Source organism: Bos indicus x Bos taurus, chromosome 1 (genome assembly GCF_003369695.1).
Source record: "Bos indicus x Bos taurus breed Angus x Brahman F1 hybrid chromosome 1, Bos_hybrid_MaternalHap_v2.0, whole genome shotgun sequence".
In the NCBI taxonomy this organism is placed as follows: domain Eukaryota; kingdom Metazoa; phylum Chordata; class Mammalia; order Artiodactyla; family Bovidae; genus Bos; species Bos indicus x Bos taurus.
The window spans coordinates 125626015-125641306 of NC_040076.1; the positions used below are offsets into that span (position 1 = coordinate 125626015).

Genomic DNA, 15292 nt, shown 5'->3' on the forward strand with positions numbered 1-15292 from the left:
GTAAAAGGAGAAATTAACAATAACACAATAATAGTGGGAGACCTTAATACCCCACTTACACCTATGGATAGATCAACTAAACAGAAAATTAACAAGGAAACACAAACTTTAAACGATACAATAGACCAGTTAGACCTAATTGATATCTATAGGTCATTTCATCCCAAAACAATGAATTTCACCTTTTTCTCAAGCGCACATGGAACCTTCTCCAGGATAGATCACATCCTGGGCCATAAAGCTAGCCTTGGTAAATTCAAAAAGATAGAAATCATTCCAAGCATTTTTTCTGACCACAATGCAGTAAGATTAGATCTCAATTACAGGAGAAAAACTATTAAAAATTCCAACATATGGAGGCTGAACAACACGCTGCTGAATAACCAACAAATCACAGAAGAAATCAAAAAAGAAATCAAAATTTGCATAGAAACGAATGAAAATGAAAACACAACAACCCAAAACCTGTGGGACACGGTAAAAGCAGTCCTAAGGGGAAAGTTCATAGCAATACAGGCACACCTCAAGAAACAAGAAAAAAGTCAAATAAATAACCTAACTCTACACCTAAAGCAACTAGAAAAGGAAGAAATGAAGAACCCCAGGGTTAGTAGAAGGAAAGAAATCTTAAAAATTAGAGCAGAAATAAATGCAAAAGAAACAAAAGAGACCATAGCAAAAATCAACAAAACCAAAAGCTGGTTCTTTGAAAGGATAAATAAAATTGACAAACCATTAGCCAGACTCATCAAGAAACAAAGGGAGAAAAATCAAATCAACAAAATTAGAAACGAAAATGGAGAGATCACAACAGACAACACAGAAATACAAAGGATCATAAGAGACTACTATCAACAATTATATGCCAATAAAATGGACAACGTGGAAGAAATGGACAAATTCTTAGAAAAGTACAACTTTCCAAAACTGGACCAGGAAGAAATAGAAAATCTTAACAGACCCATCACAAGCATGGAAATTGAAACTGTAATCAAAAATCTTCCAGCAAACAAAAGCCCCGGTCCAGACGGCTTCACAGCTGAATTCTACCAAAAATTTAGAGAAGAGCTAACACCTATCCTGCTCAAACTCTTCCAGAAAATTGCAGAGGAAGGTAAACTTCCAAACTCATTCTATGAGGCCACCATCACCCTAATACCAAAACCTGACAAAGATCCCACAAAAAAAGAAAACTACAGGCCAATATCACTGATGAACATAGATGCAAAAATCCTTAACAAAATTCTAGCAATCAGAATCCAACAACACATTAAAAAGATCATACACCATGATCAAGTGGGCTTTATCCCAGGGATGCAAGGATTCTTCAATATCCGCAAATCAGTCAATGTAATACACCACATTAACAAATTGAAAAATAAAAACCATATGATTATCTCAATAGATGCAGAGAAAGCCTTTGACAAAATTCAACATCCATTTATGATAAAAACTCTCCAGAAAGCAGGAATAGAAGGAACATACCTCAACATAATAAAAGCTATATATGACAAACCCACTGCAAACATTATCCTCAATGGTGAAAAATTGAAAGCATTTCCTCTAAAGTCAGGAACAAGACAAGGGTGCCCACTTTCACCATTACTATTCAACATAGTTTTGGAAGTTTTGGCCACAGCAATCAGAGCAGAAAAAGAAATCAAAGGAATCCAAATTGGAAAAGAAGAAGTAAAACTCTCACTATTTGCAGATGACATGATCCTCTACATAGAAAACCCTAAAGAGTCCACCAGAAAATTACTAGAAATAATCAATGACTACAGTAAAGTTGCAGGATATAAAATCAACACACAGAAATCCCTTGCATTCCTATACACTAATAATGAGAAAACAGAAAGAGAAATTAAGGAAACAATTCCATTCACCATTGCAACGGAAAGAATAAAATACTTAGGAATATATCTACCTAAAGAAACTAAAGACCTATATATAGAAAACTATAAAACACTGGTGAAAGAAATCAAAGAGGACACTAATAGATGGAGAAATATACCATGTTCATGGATTGGAAGAATCAATATAGTGAAAATGAGTATACTACCCAAAGCAATTTATAGATTCAACGCAATCCCTATCAAGCTACCAACAGTATTCTTCACAGAGCTAGAACAAATAATTTCACAATTTGTATGGAAATACAAAAAACCTCGAATAGCCAAAGCGATCTTGAGAAAGAAGAATGGAACTGGAGGAATCAACCTACCTGACTTCAGGCTCTACTACAAAGCCACAGTTATCAAGACAGTATGGTACTGGCACAAAGACAGAAATATTGATCAATGGAATAAAATAGAAAGCCCAGAGATAAATCCACGCACATATGGACACCTTATCTTCGACAAAGGAGGCAAGAATATACAATGGATTAAAGACAATCTCTTTAACAAGTGGTGCTGGGAAATCTGGTCAACCACTTGTAAAAGAATGAAACTGGACCACTTTCTAACACCATACACAAAAATAAACTCAAAATGGATTAAAGATCTAAACGTAAGACCAGAAACTATAAAACTCCTAGAGGAGAACATAGGCAAAACACTCTCCGACATACATCACAGCAGGATCCTCTATGACCCACCTCCCAGAATATTGGAAATAAAAGCAAAAATAAACAAATGGGACCTAATTAACCTTAAAAGCTTCTGCGCATCAAAGGAAACTATTAGCAAGGTGAAAAGACAGCCTTCAGAATGGGAGAAAATAATAGCAAATGAAGCAACCGACAAACAACTAATCTCAAAAATATACAAGCAACTCCTACAGCTCAACTCCAGAAAAATAAACGACCCAATCAAAAAATGGGCCAAAGAACTAAATAGACATTTCTCCAAAAAAGACATACAGATGGCTAACAAACACATGAAAAGATGCTCAACATCACTCATTATCAGAGAAATGCAAATCAAAACCACTATGAGGTACCATTTCACACCAGTCAGAATGGCTGCGATCCAAAAGTCTACAAATAATAAATGCTGGAGAGGGTGTGGAGAAAAGGGAACCCTCTTACACTGTTGGTGGGAATGCAAACTAGTACAGCCACTATGGAGAACAGTGTGGAGATTCCTTAAAAAACTGGAAATAGAACTGCCTTATGATCCAGCAACCCCACTGCTGGGCATACACACTGAGGAAACCAGAAGGGAAAGAGACACGTGTACCCCAATGTTCATCGCAGCACTGTTTATAATAGCCAAGACATGGAAGCAACCTAGATGTCCATCAGCAGATGAATGGATAAGAAAGCAGTGGTACATATACACAATGGAGTATTACTCAGCCATTAAAAAGAATACATTTGAATCAGTTCTAACGAGGTGGATGAAACTGGAGCCTATTATACAGAGTGAAGTAAGCCAGAAGGAAAAACATAAATACAGTATTCTAACGCATATATATGGAATTTAGAAAGATGGTAACAATAACCCTGTGTACGAGACAGCAAAAGAGACACTGATGTATAGAACAGTCTTATGGACTCTGTGGGAGAGGGAGAGGGTGGGAAGATTTGGGAGAATGACATTGTAACATGTAAAATATCATGTAAGAAACTAGTTGCCAGTCCAGGTTCGATCCACGATACTGGATGCTTGGGGCTAGTGCACTGGGACGACCCAGAGGGATGGTATGGGGAGGGAGGAGGGAGGAGGGTTCAGGATGGGGAACACATGTATACCTGTGGTGGATTCATTTTGATATTTGTCAAAACTAATACAATTATGTAAAGTTTAAAAATAAAATAAAATTAAAAAAAAAACAAAAAAAAAAAAATCAATGTAATACACCACATTAACAAACTGAAAAATAAAAACCATATGATTATCTCAATAGATGCAGAGAAAGCCTTTGACAAAATTCAACATCCATTTATGATAAAAACTCTCCAGAAAGCAGGAATAGAAGGAACATACCTCAACATAATAAAAGCTATATATGACAAACCCACAGCAAACATTATCCTCAATAGTGAAAAATTGAAAGCATTTCCTCTAAAGTCAGGAACAAGACAAGGGTGCCCACTTTCACCATTACTATTCAACATAGTTTTCGAAGTTTTGGCCACAGCAATCAGAGCAGAAAAAGAAATAAAAGGAATCCAAACTGGAAAAGAAGAAGTAAAACTCTCACTATTTGCAGATGACATGATCCTCTACATAGAAAACCCTAAAGATTCCACCAGAAAATTACTAGAAATAATCAATGACTATAGTAAAGTTGCAGGATATAAAATCAACACACAGAAATCCCTTGCATTCCTATACACTAATAATGAGAAAACAGAAAGAGAAATTAAGGAAACAATTCCATTCACCATTGCAACGGAAAGAATAAAATACTTAGGAATATATCTACCTAAAGAAACTAAAGACCTATATATAGAAAACTATAAAACACTGGTGAAAGAAATCAAAGAGGACACTAATAGATGGAGAAATATACCATGTTCATGGATTGGAAGAATCAATATAGTGAAAATGAGTATACTACCCAAAGCAATTTATAGATTCAATGCAATCCCTATCAAGCTACCAACAGTATTCTTCACAGAGCTAGAACAAATAATTTCACAATTTGTATGGAAATACAAAAAACCTCGAATAGCCAAAGCCATCTTGAGAAAGAAGAATGGAACTGGAGGAATCAACCTACCTGACTTCAGGCTCTACTACAAAGCCACAGTTATCAAGACAGTATGGTACTGGCACAAAGACAGAAATATTGATCAATGGAATAAAATAGAAAGCCCAGAGATAAATCCACGCACATATGGACACCTTATCTTTGACAAAGGAGGCAAGAATATACAATGGATTAAAGACAATCTCTTTAACAAGTGGTGCTGGGAAATCTGGTCAACCACTTGTAAAAGAATGAAACTAGACCACTTTCTAACACCATACACAAAAATAAACTCAAAATGGATTAAAGATCTAAACGTAAGACCAGAAACTATAAAACTCCTAGAGGAGAACATAGGCAAAACACTCTCCGACATACATCACAGCAGGATCCTCTATGACCCACCTCCCAGAATATTGGAAATAAAAGCAAAAATAAACAAATGGGACCTAATTAACCTTAAAAGCTTCTGCACATCAAAGGAAACTATTAGCAAGGTGAAAAGACAGCCTTCAGAATGGGAGAAAATAATAGCAAATGAAGCAACTGACAAACAACTAATCTCAAAAATATACAAGCAACTCCTACAGCTCAACTCCAGAAAAATAAACGACCCAATCAAAAAATGGGCCAAAGAACTAAATAGACATTTCTCCAAAGAAGACATACAGATGGCTAACAAACACATGAAAAGATGCTCAACATCACTCATTATCAGAGAAATGCAAATCAAAACCACTATGAGGTACCATTTCACACCAGTCAGAATGGCTGCGATCCAAAAGTCTACAAATAATAAATGCTGGAGAGGGTGTGGAGAAAAGGGAACCCTCTTACACTGTTGGTGGGAATGCAAACTAGTACAGCCACTATGGAGAACAGTGTGGAGATTCCTTAAAAAACTGGAAATAGAACTGCCTTATGATCCAGCAATCCCACTGCTGGGCATACACACTGAGGAAACCAGAAGGGAAAGAGACACCTGTTCCCCAATGTTCATCGCAGCACTGTTTATAATAGCCAGGACATGGAAGCAACCTAGATGTCCATCAGCAGATGAATGGATAAGAAAGCAGTGGTACATATACACAATGGAGTATTACTCAGCCATTAAAAAGAATGCATTTGAATCAGTTCTAATGAGGTGGATGAAACTGGAGCCTATTATACAGAGTGAAGTAAGCCAAAAGGAAAAACATAAATACAGTATACTAACGCATATATATGGAATTTAGAAAGATGGTAACAATAACCTGGTGTACGAGACAGCAAAAGAGACACTGATGTATAGAACAGTCTTATGGACTCTGTGGGAGAGGGAGAGGGTGGGAAGATTTGGGAGAATGGCATTGAAACATGTAAAATATCATGTAAGAAACGAGTTGCCAGTCCAGGTTCGATGCACGATACTGGATGCTTGGGGCTAGTGCACTGGGACGACCCAGAGGGATGGTATGGGGAGGGAGGAGGGAGGAGGGTTCAGGATAGGGAACACATGTATACCTGTGGCGGATTCATTTTGATATTTGGCAAAACTAATACAATTATGTAAAGTTTAAAAATAAAATAAAATTAGAAAAAAAAAAAAAAAGCAAAGCCCAACCATAATTGTCTACAAGAAAGCACTTGAAATATGAAGACAAAACAGGCTAAACATAAAAGGGTGGAAAAATATGTACCATGCAAATTTCATTAAAGTGAAAACTAATGCTTATAAAAAGATAATTTTACATAGATAGCCTAAAGAATAGGAAAAACATTTGCAAAAATACCTCATAACAGACGTGTATTCAGAATAAAGAACTTAAATAACTCAACAGTAAAAAGATAAAGATCCCAATAAATATAAAAATGAGCAAACAGTTGAACATTTACTTTCCAAAAGAAGATACACAAATGATTCATAAGTGCATGAAAAACTGTTCAGTGTCATTAGTTAACAGGCAAATGCAAATTAAAAACACAATGAGATACTGTTACATACCCACCAGGTTGGGTTAAAAACAAACAAACTGACAGCACTTAATGGTGGCAAAGATGTGATGCAGCCAAAGTTCTCATCCCGTGAGAGGCATAAAATACTAAAACCACTTGGGGAAATATTTTAGTTTCTTATGAAATTAAACATCTACATCTACTCTTGGCCCAGCAATTGCATTCCTGGGTATTTACATAAGAGAAATGAAAATACAAGTCCACCAAGAGATTTGTACAAAAATGTTCATAACAGCTTCATTCACAGTAGCCCAGACTGGAAGCAACCCAGATGGATATCAGCGGGAGAATGGGTGAACAAACTGTTGTTTCCACACCCCAGAATACTACTTAGCAATGTCAAGGAACAAGCTACCAATACACACAGCAACATGACTGCATCTCAGACATTGTGCCAGGCAAGAGAAGTCAAACACAGAAGAGGAACACCATATGATTCCATTTATATGAAGCTCTAGAATAAAACTAATCTACAGTGAAATCTTTCAGAAAAGTGTTGTGGAGATCCAGCAAATTGACTGGTGAAGGATACAGAAATTTTGGATACATACATCATAGGAGTGTGGCTCACACAGGTGTAACCATTTTTCAAATTTTTACAGCTAAGATTTGTGCATTTCAAAGTATCGAATTTACCTCCCTCAAACATATAAAGTAATAATAATAATAGTGCAAGTGGTGGGCATTGGCTAGCTATATTGATAGAATAGTAGAATGATGGGATTTCCCTGGTGATCCAGTGGTTAACACTCCACACTCCCAGTGCAGGGGCCTGGGTTCGATCCCTGGTTGGGGAACTAAGGGTCCCCATGCCACACAGCATGGTCAAAAAGGATAAACAAAAATAAAAAAACATTTAAAAAAAGAATAGTAGAATGATGATACTTGTTGAAACTGAACGACGAATACATAGAGATTCATTATATTGTCTGTTTGCTTTGTATATGCTTGAAGTTTTCCATAAACAAAAAGTTGTAGAAATTATTCCAACCACTATTTTTATAATACATTGTCTTCAATTTAAAGAATCCTTTTAAGAATGATTAGCTTCTGTGTCAAATATTTTATTAAAGTATATGAATTAGTTTGTTTTTCTTTCTTGGTTAAATCCAAGTAAAATTAAATTAAAACTTGTATTGAAATATCTTTCTAAAATTATTTCAATCAACCCTTTAGTACATATGCATAGAGATGTCTGAAATGCATTTGTCACATACTTATTGTGGTTAGTTTTAAGTGGTGGAATTTGAGGAAATCTTAACCCAAATTCAATCACCCCCCACGGGGAATAAGCAGCTTTACTAGGAGTCTAGATGTGTCCCGGAGAAGGCACTGGCAACCCACTCCAGTACTCTTGCCTGGAGAATCCCATGGCCGGAGGAGCCTGGTAGGCTGCAGTCCATGGGGTTGAGTTGAGCAACTTCACTTTCACTTTTCACTTTCATGCATTGGAGAAGGAAATGGCAACCCATTCCAGTGTTCGAATCCCAGGGACGGTGGAGCCTGGTGGGCTGCCGTGTATGGGGTCGCGCAGAGTCGGACACGACTGAAGCGACTTAGCAGCAGCAGCACCTCAGATATGTCCAGGAAACCCAGTTCAGTCCCAGGGAAGTGAGGCTAATATTTGCACAGGCCAGGAAGCTAGCATTGCAGAATATTCTGTTGAAAACCAAGTGTGAAACCAAACCTTCATCCTTAGTATCCTCACTGTCAGAACTACTGCTGAGTCTGGCTCTGGTGAAACTTCCGGAACCTCCTAGTGAAATAATGAGATTTGTGCCTAAAGGGAGAACCTTCAGCACGGCTGAGTCTGGGCTCTAGGTTAGGGTCTGGGGTGGGAGAAACAGAGGTATGAGTGGGGGACGGTCTCATCCCCCCACACAAGGCCATCTCAGTGTGCAGGCGAGGGAGGAACCGAGGGTTTGGGGACAGAGGGCAGACGAGGGACGCAGGCTGAAGAAGCACAGTCCCTGTCAAACCAAGCAGGCCTGTGCTGTGTGGTGTGAGGGCGCCGCCAACAGCCCCTTCCTGAGGCTCCTGGGGGCTAGCCTTCCTGGCTCTGTTCTGAAGTCATTCAGAGCAGAAATGCGCGTGCCCGGCCCCAAGTCCGGGGGCATGGTTAGCTGTGAGGCATGGAGCCACCCCACGTGACACCCCGTACCTGTTAATCCAGCAGACTTTTCTGGAGCAGTCACTTTTCTCAGACCAGGAGAGAGCTTGCCCAACATCAGGCCAATCTAGAAATCAATCCTACCTTTAATGCTTTTCTGTATCGCTGACAGTTTTATAAACATATATTGTTTTGACAATATTATTCTTGAAAATTGTGAAAGATTTATAAACAGCTTTCTAGTAATAAGAGTTGTCTATAATAACTCAGTCAGACTTTGTCCATGGACCTGAATTTTAGCCTTATTAATAAATACCCCTGCTTTGAGCTCTTATATACATAGAATTGGTTGAGCCTGCATGGTGTTTGAATGTGTGAGTACCAGCCCAGATGTTTTGTCTCATCCAAAAAATGGGGAAAAGAAAAGAGTCTATGGCCCTCATTTCACTCCTTCACTCTCTTATGCTGATGTGATCTGTCAGGTAACCTTGAGATCATTCTGTGTGTGCGTATGTGCGTGTATGTGTGTGTGTGTGTGCCTGTGTGTGTGTTTAAAGGAGACTATACAACCATTTTTTAAGGGAAAAACTAAGAGCATCTGCTACTGCCTTTATTATAGTGTCAGTATTCAAAGTTCCTATTTCCATATGGTTGCATTGCCATAAACGTGGACGTTTTTTCATTTTTAATAACTTCAGGTGATCAGTATTGTGGAGGCCTCCTTGAAAGACCTTCCGGCTCTTTCAAAACCCCCAACTGGCCAGACCGTGATTACCCTGCAGGAGTCACTTGTGTGTGGCACATCGTAGCCCCAAAGAATCAGGTGAGGTTCCCTGAAAACATGAAGAAAATATGCATGTGTGAATTGCCCAGTGTGAACTGTTAAAGATAACAGGCAAGGAAGGCCCTGCTGGACACAGGATTTCTTCATGCAGAGACCCAGGTTAAAGTTGCCTTTGTGCTCTCTGACTTGCAAAGTCATGGATTTAATTTCCCATTAGAGAATTATAATTTTCAACAGGTTTAAAATACAAACGGCCTGCAAATCCCACCTGAGGTTGTTTTAAACACTGTGGAAGGTGTTATAAGCACGGGTTTATGAGCAGCAGTGACCAAGTGCAGGAGGACAACAAATCTCCAAGTTTACATACACCTCAGGTTACCATCTGCTCACAGAGCATCATGTCCTGGTAACAGCCCTCTGAATCACCAAATCCAAAACAGCCAGAATGCTTCACTTCAGCAAAGCCAGTGCAAGCACATCACATCATTTTTTCTAAGAACAAGGTCTCTGATATGAAAACTGCTGTGCTCCATGATGCTTTTTCTTTTTCTTTTTTTTGGTTGTTGTTTAAAATTTGTGCAGGTTCCCCACAAATACCTATTCATTGCTCTAAAACAATCAACAGAGATCTAGTTTTCCAGTGTTTATTAGTTTGTGGTTATATGAATTTTTACCCTTTCTGGGGACCACTTTCAGATATTAATTTCAGGATAGAAGTTAGCATGAAAATAGACCAACTCTTTGCTATAGGATTTTGAAAATAACTTTTAAAAATTATTGTTATGGGAATCATTATAGACTTTAATCCAAACACTGTATGGTGAATATTACGATATTGTTAAAAAATTTTTTCTAACTTGATCTTTTGTTTACACAAATACTATTTGCCATATATTCATTTCCTTAGTGGAAAATTATTCAGCAAATATACCGTGCAGGTCAGCGATTTGACTGCACACACACACACATACTTTGATCATAATCCTAAAACTCAGGTTTATGTTTAAATGAAAAATTTACTCATTTATTTGATAATAAAGGATTCTGTAAATCTATTGAACATTTTATAGTTTAAGATAACATTTAAAAATTAAATTTATCCAACATTTAAGCTATTATGTAATTCTTGAGATTGTATTGATCATTTTTCTCTTTGTGTCATTTGTAAATATGTTAGATTAAGTGATTTCCATTTAATTATACTTGCAGATTACAATTTGCCATCTTTTCCACAAGTTTTTCTCTTTATTTAAATTACATTTAGATTTTACTTATTTAATTTTTGGCTTTAGCCAGTTGAGTCTCTAGTCATAGTTGTAGTGTCTGAAATCAGTGGAAACTGTCCAAATGAGAAAAATAATATGAGAAAATTAAGTCTTAAGTAATTTCTCTGTAAATCTTTGGGCATTTTCTTCTATTAAAAGATATCTTTTAAAAAAATCATAGCTTTCTACTTTACCCTGTTTATTTTTATTTTCTCTCCCAAAATTTGTAACCAATTTCTAAGTACAAAAAGTTCAGCCAATTTTTTAGTAACCTGGAATGCATTTTGTTTCTGACCAATGAAAAGTTACAGGACCCAAAGGGGAAATATTTTAATGTAACTTAAAGCAGTGTTGAGTATGAATAAGCTATTATTTAGCCTTTGCTGGTGCTTTTGAAAAGTGGATAAATATGTGGATATGTGGCAATCATGTTCAAAGCCAAACTTTCCTTTTATGTCTCTTTGTGATGTCACTGCTGTTACAACTTCACCGACATTACTGTCCAAGTCTTCGCTAGCTAACAGCTAATAACATCGTGTCTGTCCTAACATGAGTTAACACCTATTATCTTCCGTAAGCATTAGGGAGGGTTGCCTGCCCACCCAGGAAGAATAGGGACCAGTCTCTGGGTGCCATGGGTATTTATGAACCCAGTGAGACTTCCTTTGATTCATACAGTGGAGGGCCTCTTGAAAGATCTGCTTTTATAAGGGGAATGATTGCTTTTAAATCAAAACTTCCTATCGACTTGAGTATTTTAGGACACTATTGTTGGTACCAGTGCCAAAAAAAAAAGAACTTCAGAAATCTAACACTGACTTTGTGCATTCATGCTTCTATGCAGCCTCTTCAAAATCAACCAGATCACCAAGCACACTGTGCTTGGCAGACACAGTCTTAAAACATACTTCCAGAAAACATCAAAGTCAATTCCCACTTCCCTGAACCTCTGGCCCTGAAGAATTTGAGTTCTTTGCATGTGATGGAAATATTAGTCTCCTTCCCTTGAAGGTAGAACTGCTGCGTCCACCCATCTCAGACAACCAAACATGTACACAAACACCACATCCCAACTACAGGGGACATTGTAGGTAATACTTTTTATTTCTACTAGTTTTCCTCTAGAGAAGAATGAAGTTGGTATATAGCCCCAATTTCCACTCCAATACAAACCCAATTTAAGTCTTAATATTGATTGCTAGGATTATGTAGTGTTTCTGTACTTTCTTAGCTGTAAGTGAACAGAGTTCCCATGTTTAAGATCCTAGATCGGTAACCTTAAAAATGCATTCTAATATACAGTTGTTGTTAATCACTGAGTCGTGTCTGACTCTTTGCGACCCCGTGGACTATAGCCCGCCAGGCTCCTCTGTCCGTGGGATTCTGTAAGTGCAGACAAATACTGTTTGACTCCACTTATATGAAGTACCTAGAATAATCAAATTATAGAGTCAGAAAGTACATTGGTAGATGCCAGGGGCCGGCGGTGGGGGAGGAAGAATGGGGACTTGGAGTTTAATGGGGACAGAGTTTCAATTCAGGAAGGTGAAATATTCAGGAGATGGATGATGGTGAGAGTTGCACAAGAATGTGAATGTAAGTGCCACTATACAGTCCATGGAATTCTCCAGGCCAGAATACTGGAGTGGGTAGCCTTTCCCTTCTCCAGCAGATCTTCCCTAACCAGGAATCAAACCAGGGTCTCCTGCATTGCAGGTGGGTTCTTTACCAACTGAGCTATCAGGGAAGCCTGATTAAAATTATATGTTTTATATTATGTGACTTTTACCACAATTAAAAAAAGATCCTAACTAGGGTTGATCTGGGCTTAAAGTGATCTTTTGAGATAATTAAAAATGAAAGCAAGAGAATAACACAATGTTGTTAACTAAAGAAGTTTGAAAACAATAAGAAAAAATGTAAAGAAGGTGAATACATTTTTTTTAGGAAGGAAAAACACGGTACCCTTACAAACCTGAGGAGAGGAAGAATTCTGTTTGATGTTTTTCTGCACTACCCCTTTGACCCTTCTAATGTTGTGCTTTCACTAAAGCTTATAGAATTAAAGTTTGAGAAATTTGATGTTGAGCGTGATAACTACTGCCGGTACGATTACGTGGCTGTGTTTAATGGTGGGGAGATCAACGACGCTGAAAGAATTGGAAAGTATTGTGGCGACAGCCCCCCTGCGTAAGTAGCACCTGTTTTATTTTAGGGGCTCTAAACTTGTTTCTTATAAAATTGTCTATTTTTTACTGTATTTTTTAAGTATGTCTTTCTTTATTCGGCTACGTCACATCTTCGTCGCAGCACGCAGGATCTTTGTTATGTTGTGCACATGGACTCTCTGGTTGTGGTGTGTGTGCTTCAGTAGTTGTGGCGTGTGGGGTTAGTTGCTCTGCGGCTTGTGGGATCTTAGTTTCCCGACCAGAGATCGAACCCAAGTCCCCTGCATTGCAAGGGGGAGTCTTAACCACTGGACCACCAGGGATGTCCCCTAAAATTGCCCAATTATATTGTATTTTCTGGAAGGTGTTGTGTTGTTTTGTTCACAAATTCTTGGGTTCCTTCCCAGTGGAGTCCCATACAGCAACAAAACAAAGAATAGCCAACCCAGAGAGCAAGGCAGCATTAACAAGAGAGTAGGGAGCCTGGTGGGCTGCCGTCCATGGGGTCGCACAGAGTCGGACACAACTGAAGCGACTTAGCAGCAGCAGAGAGGCCTGGGCAGCTGAATAGATACACCGAAGCAGAGTTGGTGATGCCCCAGGCGCAGATGCTGAGCCAGAGACCTGGAAACCTCACTGCCTTGTGAGAGGAGCTCCAGTGTCATAGCAGAATGAGGAAAATTCTAAGGAAAAATTTGGGGGCTGTTTATTGAGAATCCAGATGAGGAAACCTGGAAGCTTAGGCTAGCTGGATGCAGATGATTTTACCTGATCAGAGGTATGTCCTGGACCTTTGGGGGCTTTATGCTTCCTCACATGGTTGCCCAAATTCTCGTTTGAGTAAGCCCTGGCAGCTCAGACTGTAAAAAATTCACTTGCAATGCAGGAGACCTGGGTTTGATCCCTGGGTTGGGAAGATCCCCTGGGAGGGCATAGCAACCCACTCCAGTATTCTTATCTGGAGAATCCCATGGACAGAGGAGCCTGGTGGGCTATAGTTCATGGGGTCACAACAGTCAGACACGACTTAGGACTAAACTACATGTCACACCTTCGCATAGAGTACTAGTAAAGGTGGCAGTTTAAATGACTACTGCTTGCCTGCAAGTCACCATTGTGCTAATTTAAATAGTCTTTCTAAAAAAAAGGTCTTTCTTACCCTGTTCTTCAACCTAGTGAAAGTATCTGCATCACTTGATCTTAGTGAATTTCTGTGATTTCCCATAGGCACATTAGAATTAAAGCACAGCATTTTCTTTATTTTTTTAAATTTACTTTTATTTATTTCTTTGGCTGTGCCGGGTGTCAGTTGTGGCATTCCAACTCCTAGTTGCAGCATGTGGAATCTAGTTCTCTGAGCATGGATCAAACCTGCCCCCTCTCCCCCCATCCCCCAGGCATTGGGAACATGGTGTCTTAGCCAGTGGGCCACTAGGAAAGTCCCAAGTCACTTTCCAGGTTAGATTCATTTATATTTATTAAGTTTGATAATAGTAAGAATTTGAATATGTACAAGTTAGTAGTAATTTAAACATGTATGTAATCAGTCGCTCAGTCACGTCTGACTCTTTGTGACCCCATGGACTGTAGCGCCCGCCAGGCTCCTCTGTCCATGAGATTTTCCAGGCAAGAATACTGGAGTGGGTTGCCATTACTTTCAAAATTACTATACACAAATTTGGCTTTGGAGATAGCTATGTGACACCAATGTGGTTGAATTAATTTTCCTCCCTACCCCCCCTACCGCAAGGGAGATAATAAGGAAAATTGGCTGGTTTTGGCCTTGGCTTCTGGTGAAAGGAAATAAAAATAGTCTCTGATGGGAATTTTTAACCAAAAACCAGTCCACATGTGAATTTGAGGTTATAATTTAAACTACCTGACTATTCCCAAAAAAATGCAGTCAGAAACTTAAAGAATCTCCAAGTTGTGAGTGCCCACATGGTATGACAGAGGAAAACACAAATCCTTGCTGAAAGAATGCATCTTAACTTAGGCTTTAAGAATTCCTATAAATAAAGTTTCAAGAACTACAAGTACTAATAAAAAAAATCATGAAACACGAAGAAAAAGCCAACATAAACAATCAGCAGCAGAAACAAGCTATAATCAGACCTACAAAGGCCTAATTATAGTAATCAGTAAAAATATAGTTTATATTAAATATAAATTAAATATATTAATTAAATATTAACTACATAATTACTATATATAGTAAAATTATGAGATACAGAAGGTAAAATAAGTATGTGAAAAGAAATTCATGTAAAATATATTACTTGAGAGCCTTTAAGGTACAGACTGTTGAAAGTGAATAAGAACCAAGAGA

General features: G+C 38.3%; 1 protein-coding gene across 1 annotated transcript in view; it reads left to right on the top strand.

The window, feature by feature from the left end:
• PCOLCE2 (procollagen C-endopeptidase enhancer 2) overlaps positions 1 to 15292 on the top strand; it is a 99463-nt gene that overhangs the window by 67323 nt on the left and 16848 nt on the right. The window contains exons 4-5 of the mRNA XM_027544219.1: positions 9445 to 9569; positions 12849 to 12985. Of these exons, the coding sequence (XP_027400020.1) occupies positions 9445 to 9569; positions 12849 to 12985 (262 nt within the window). The remainder of the gene's footprint in view (positions 1 to 9444; positions 9570 to 12848; positions 12986 to 15292) is intronic.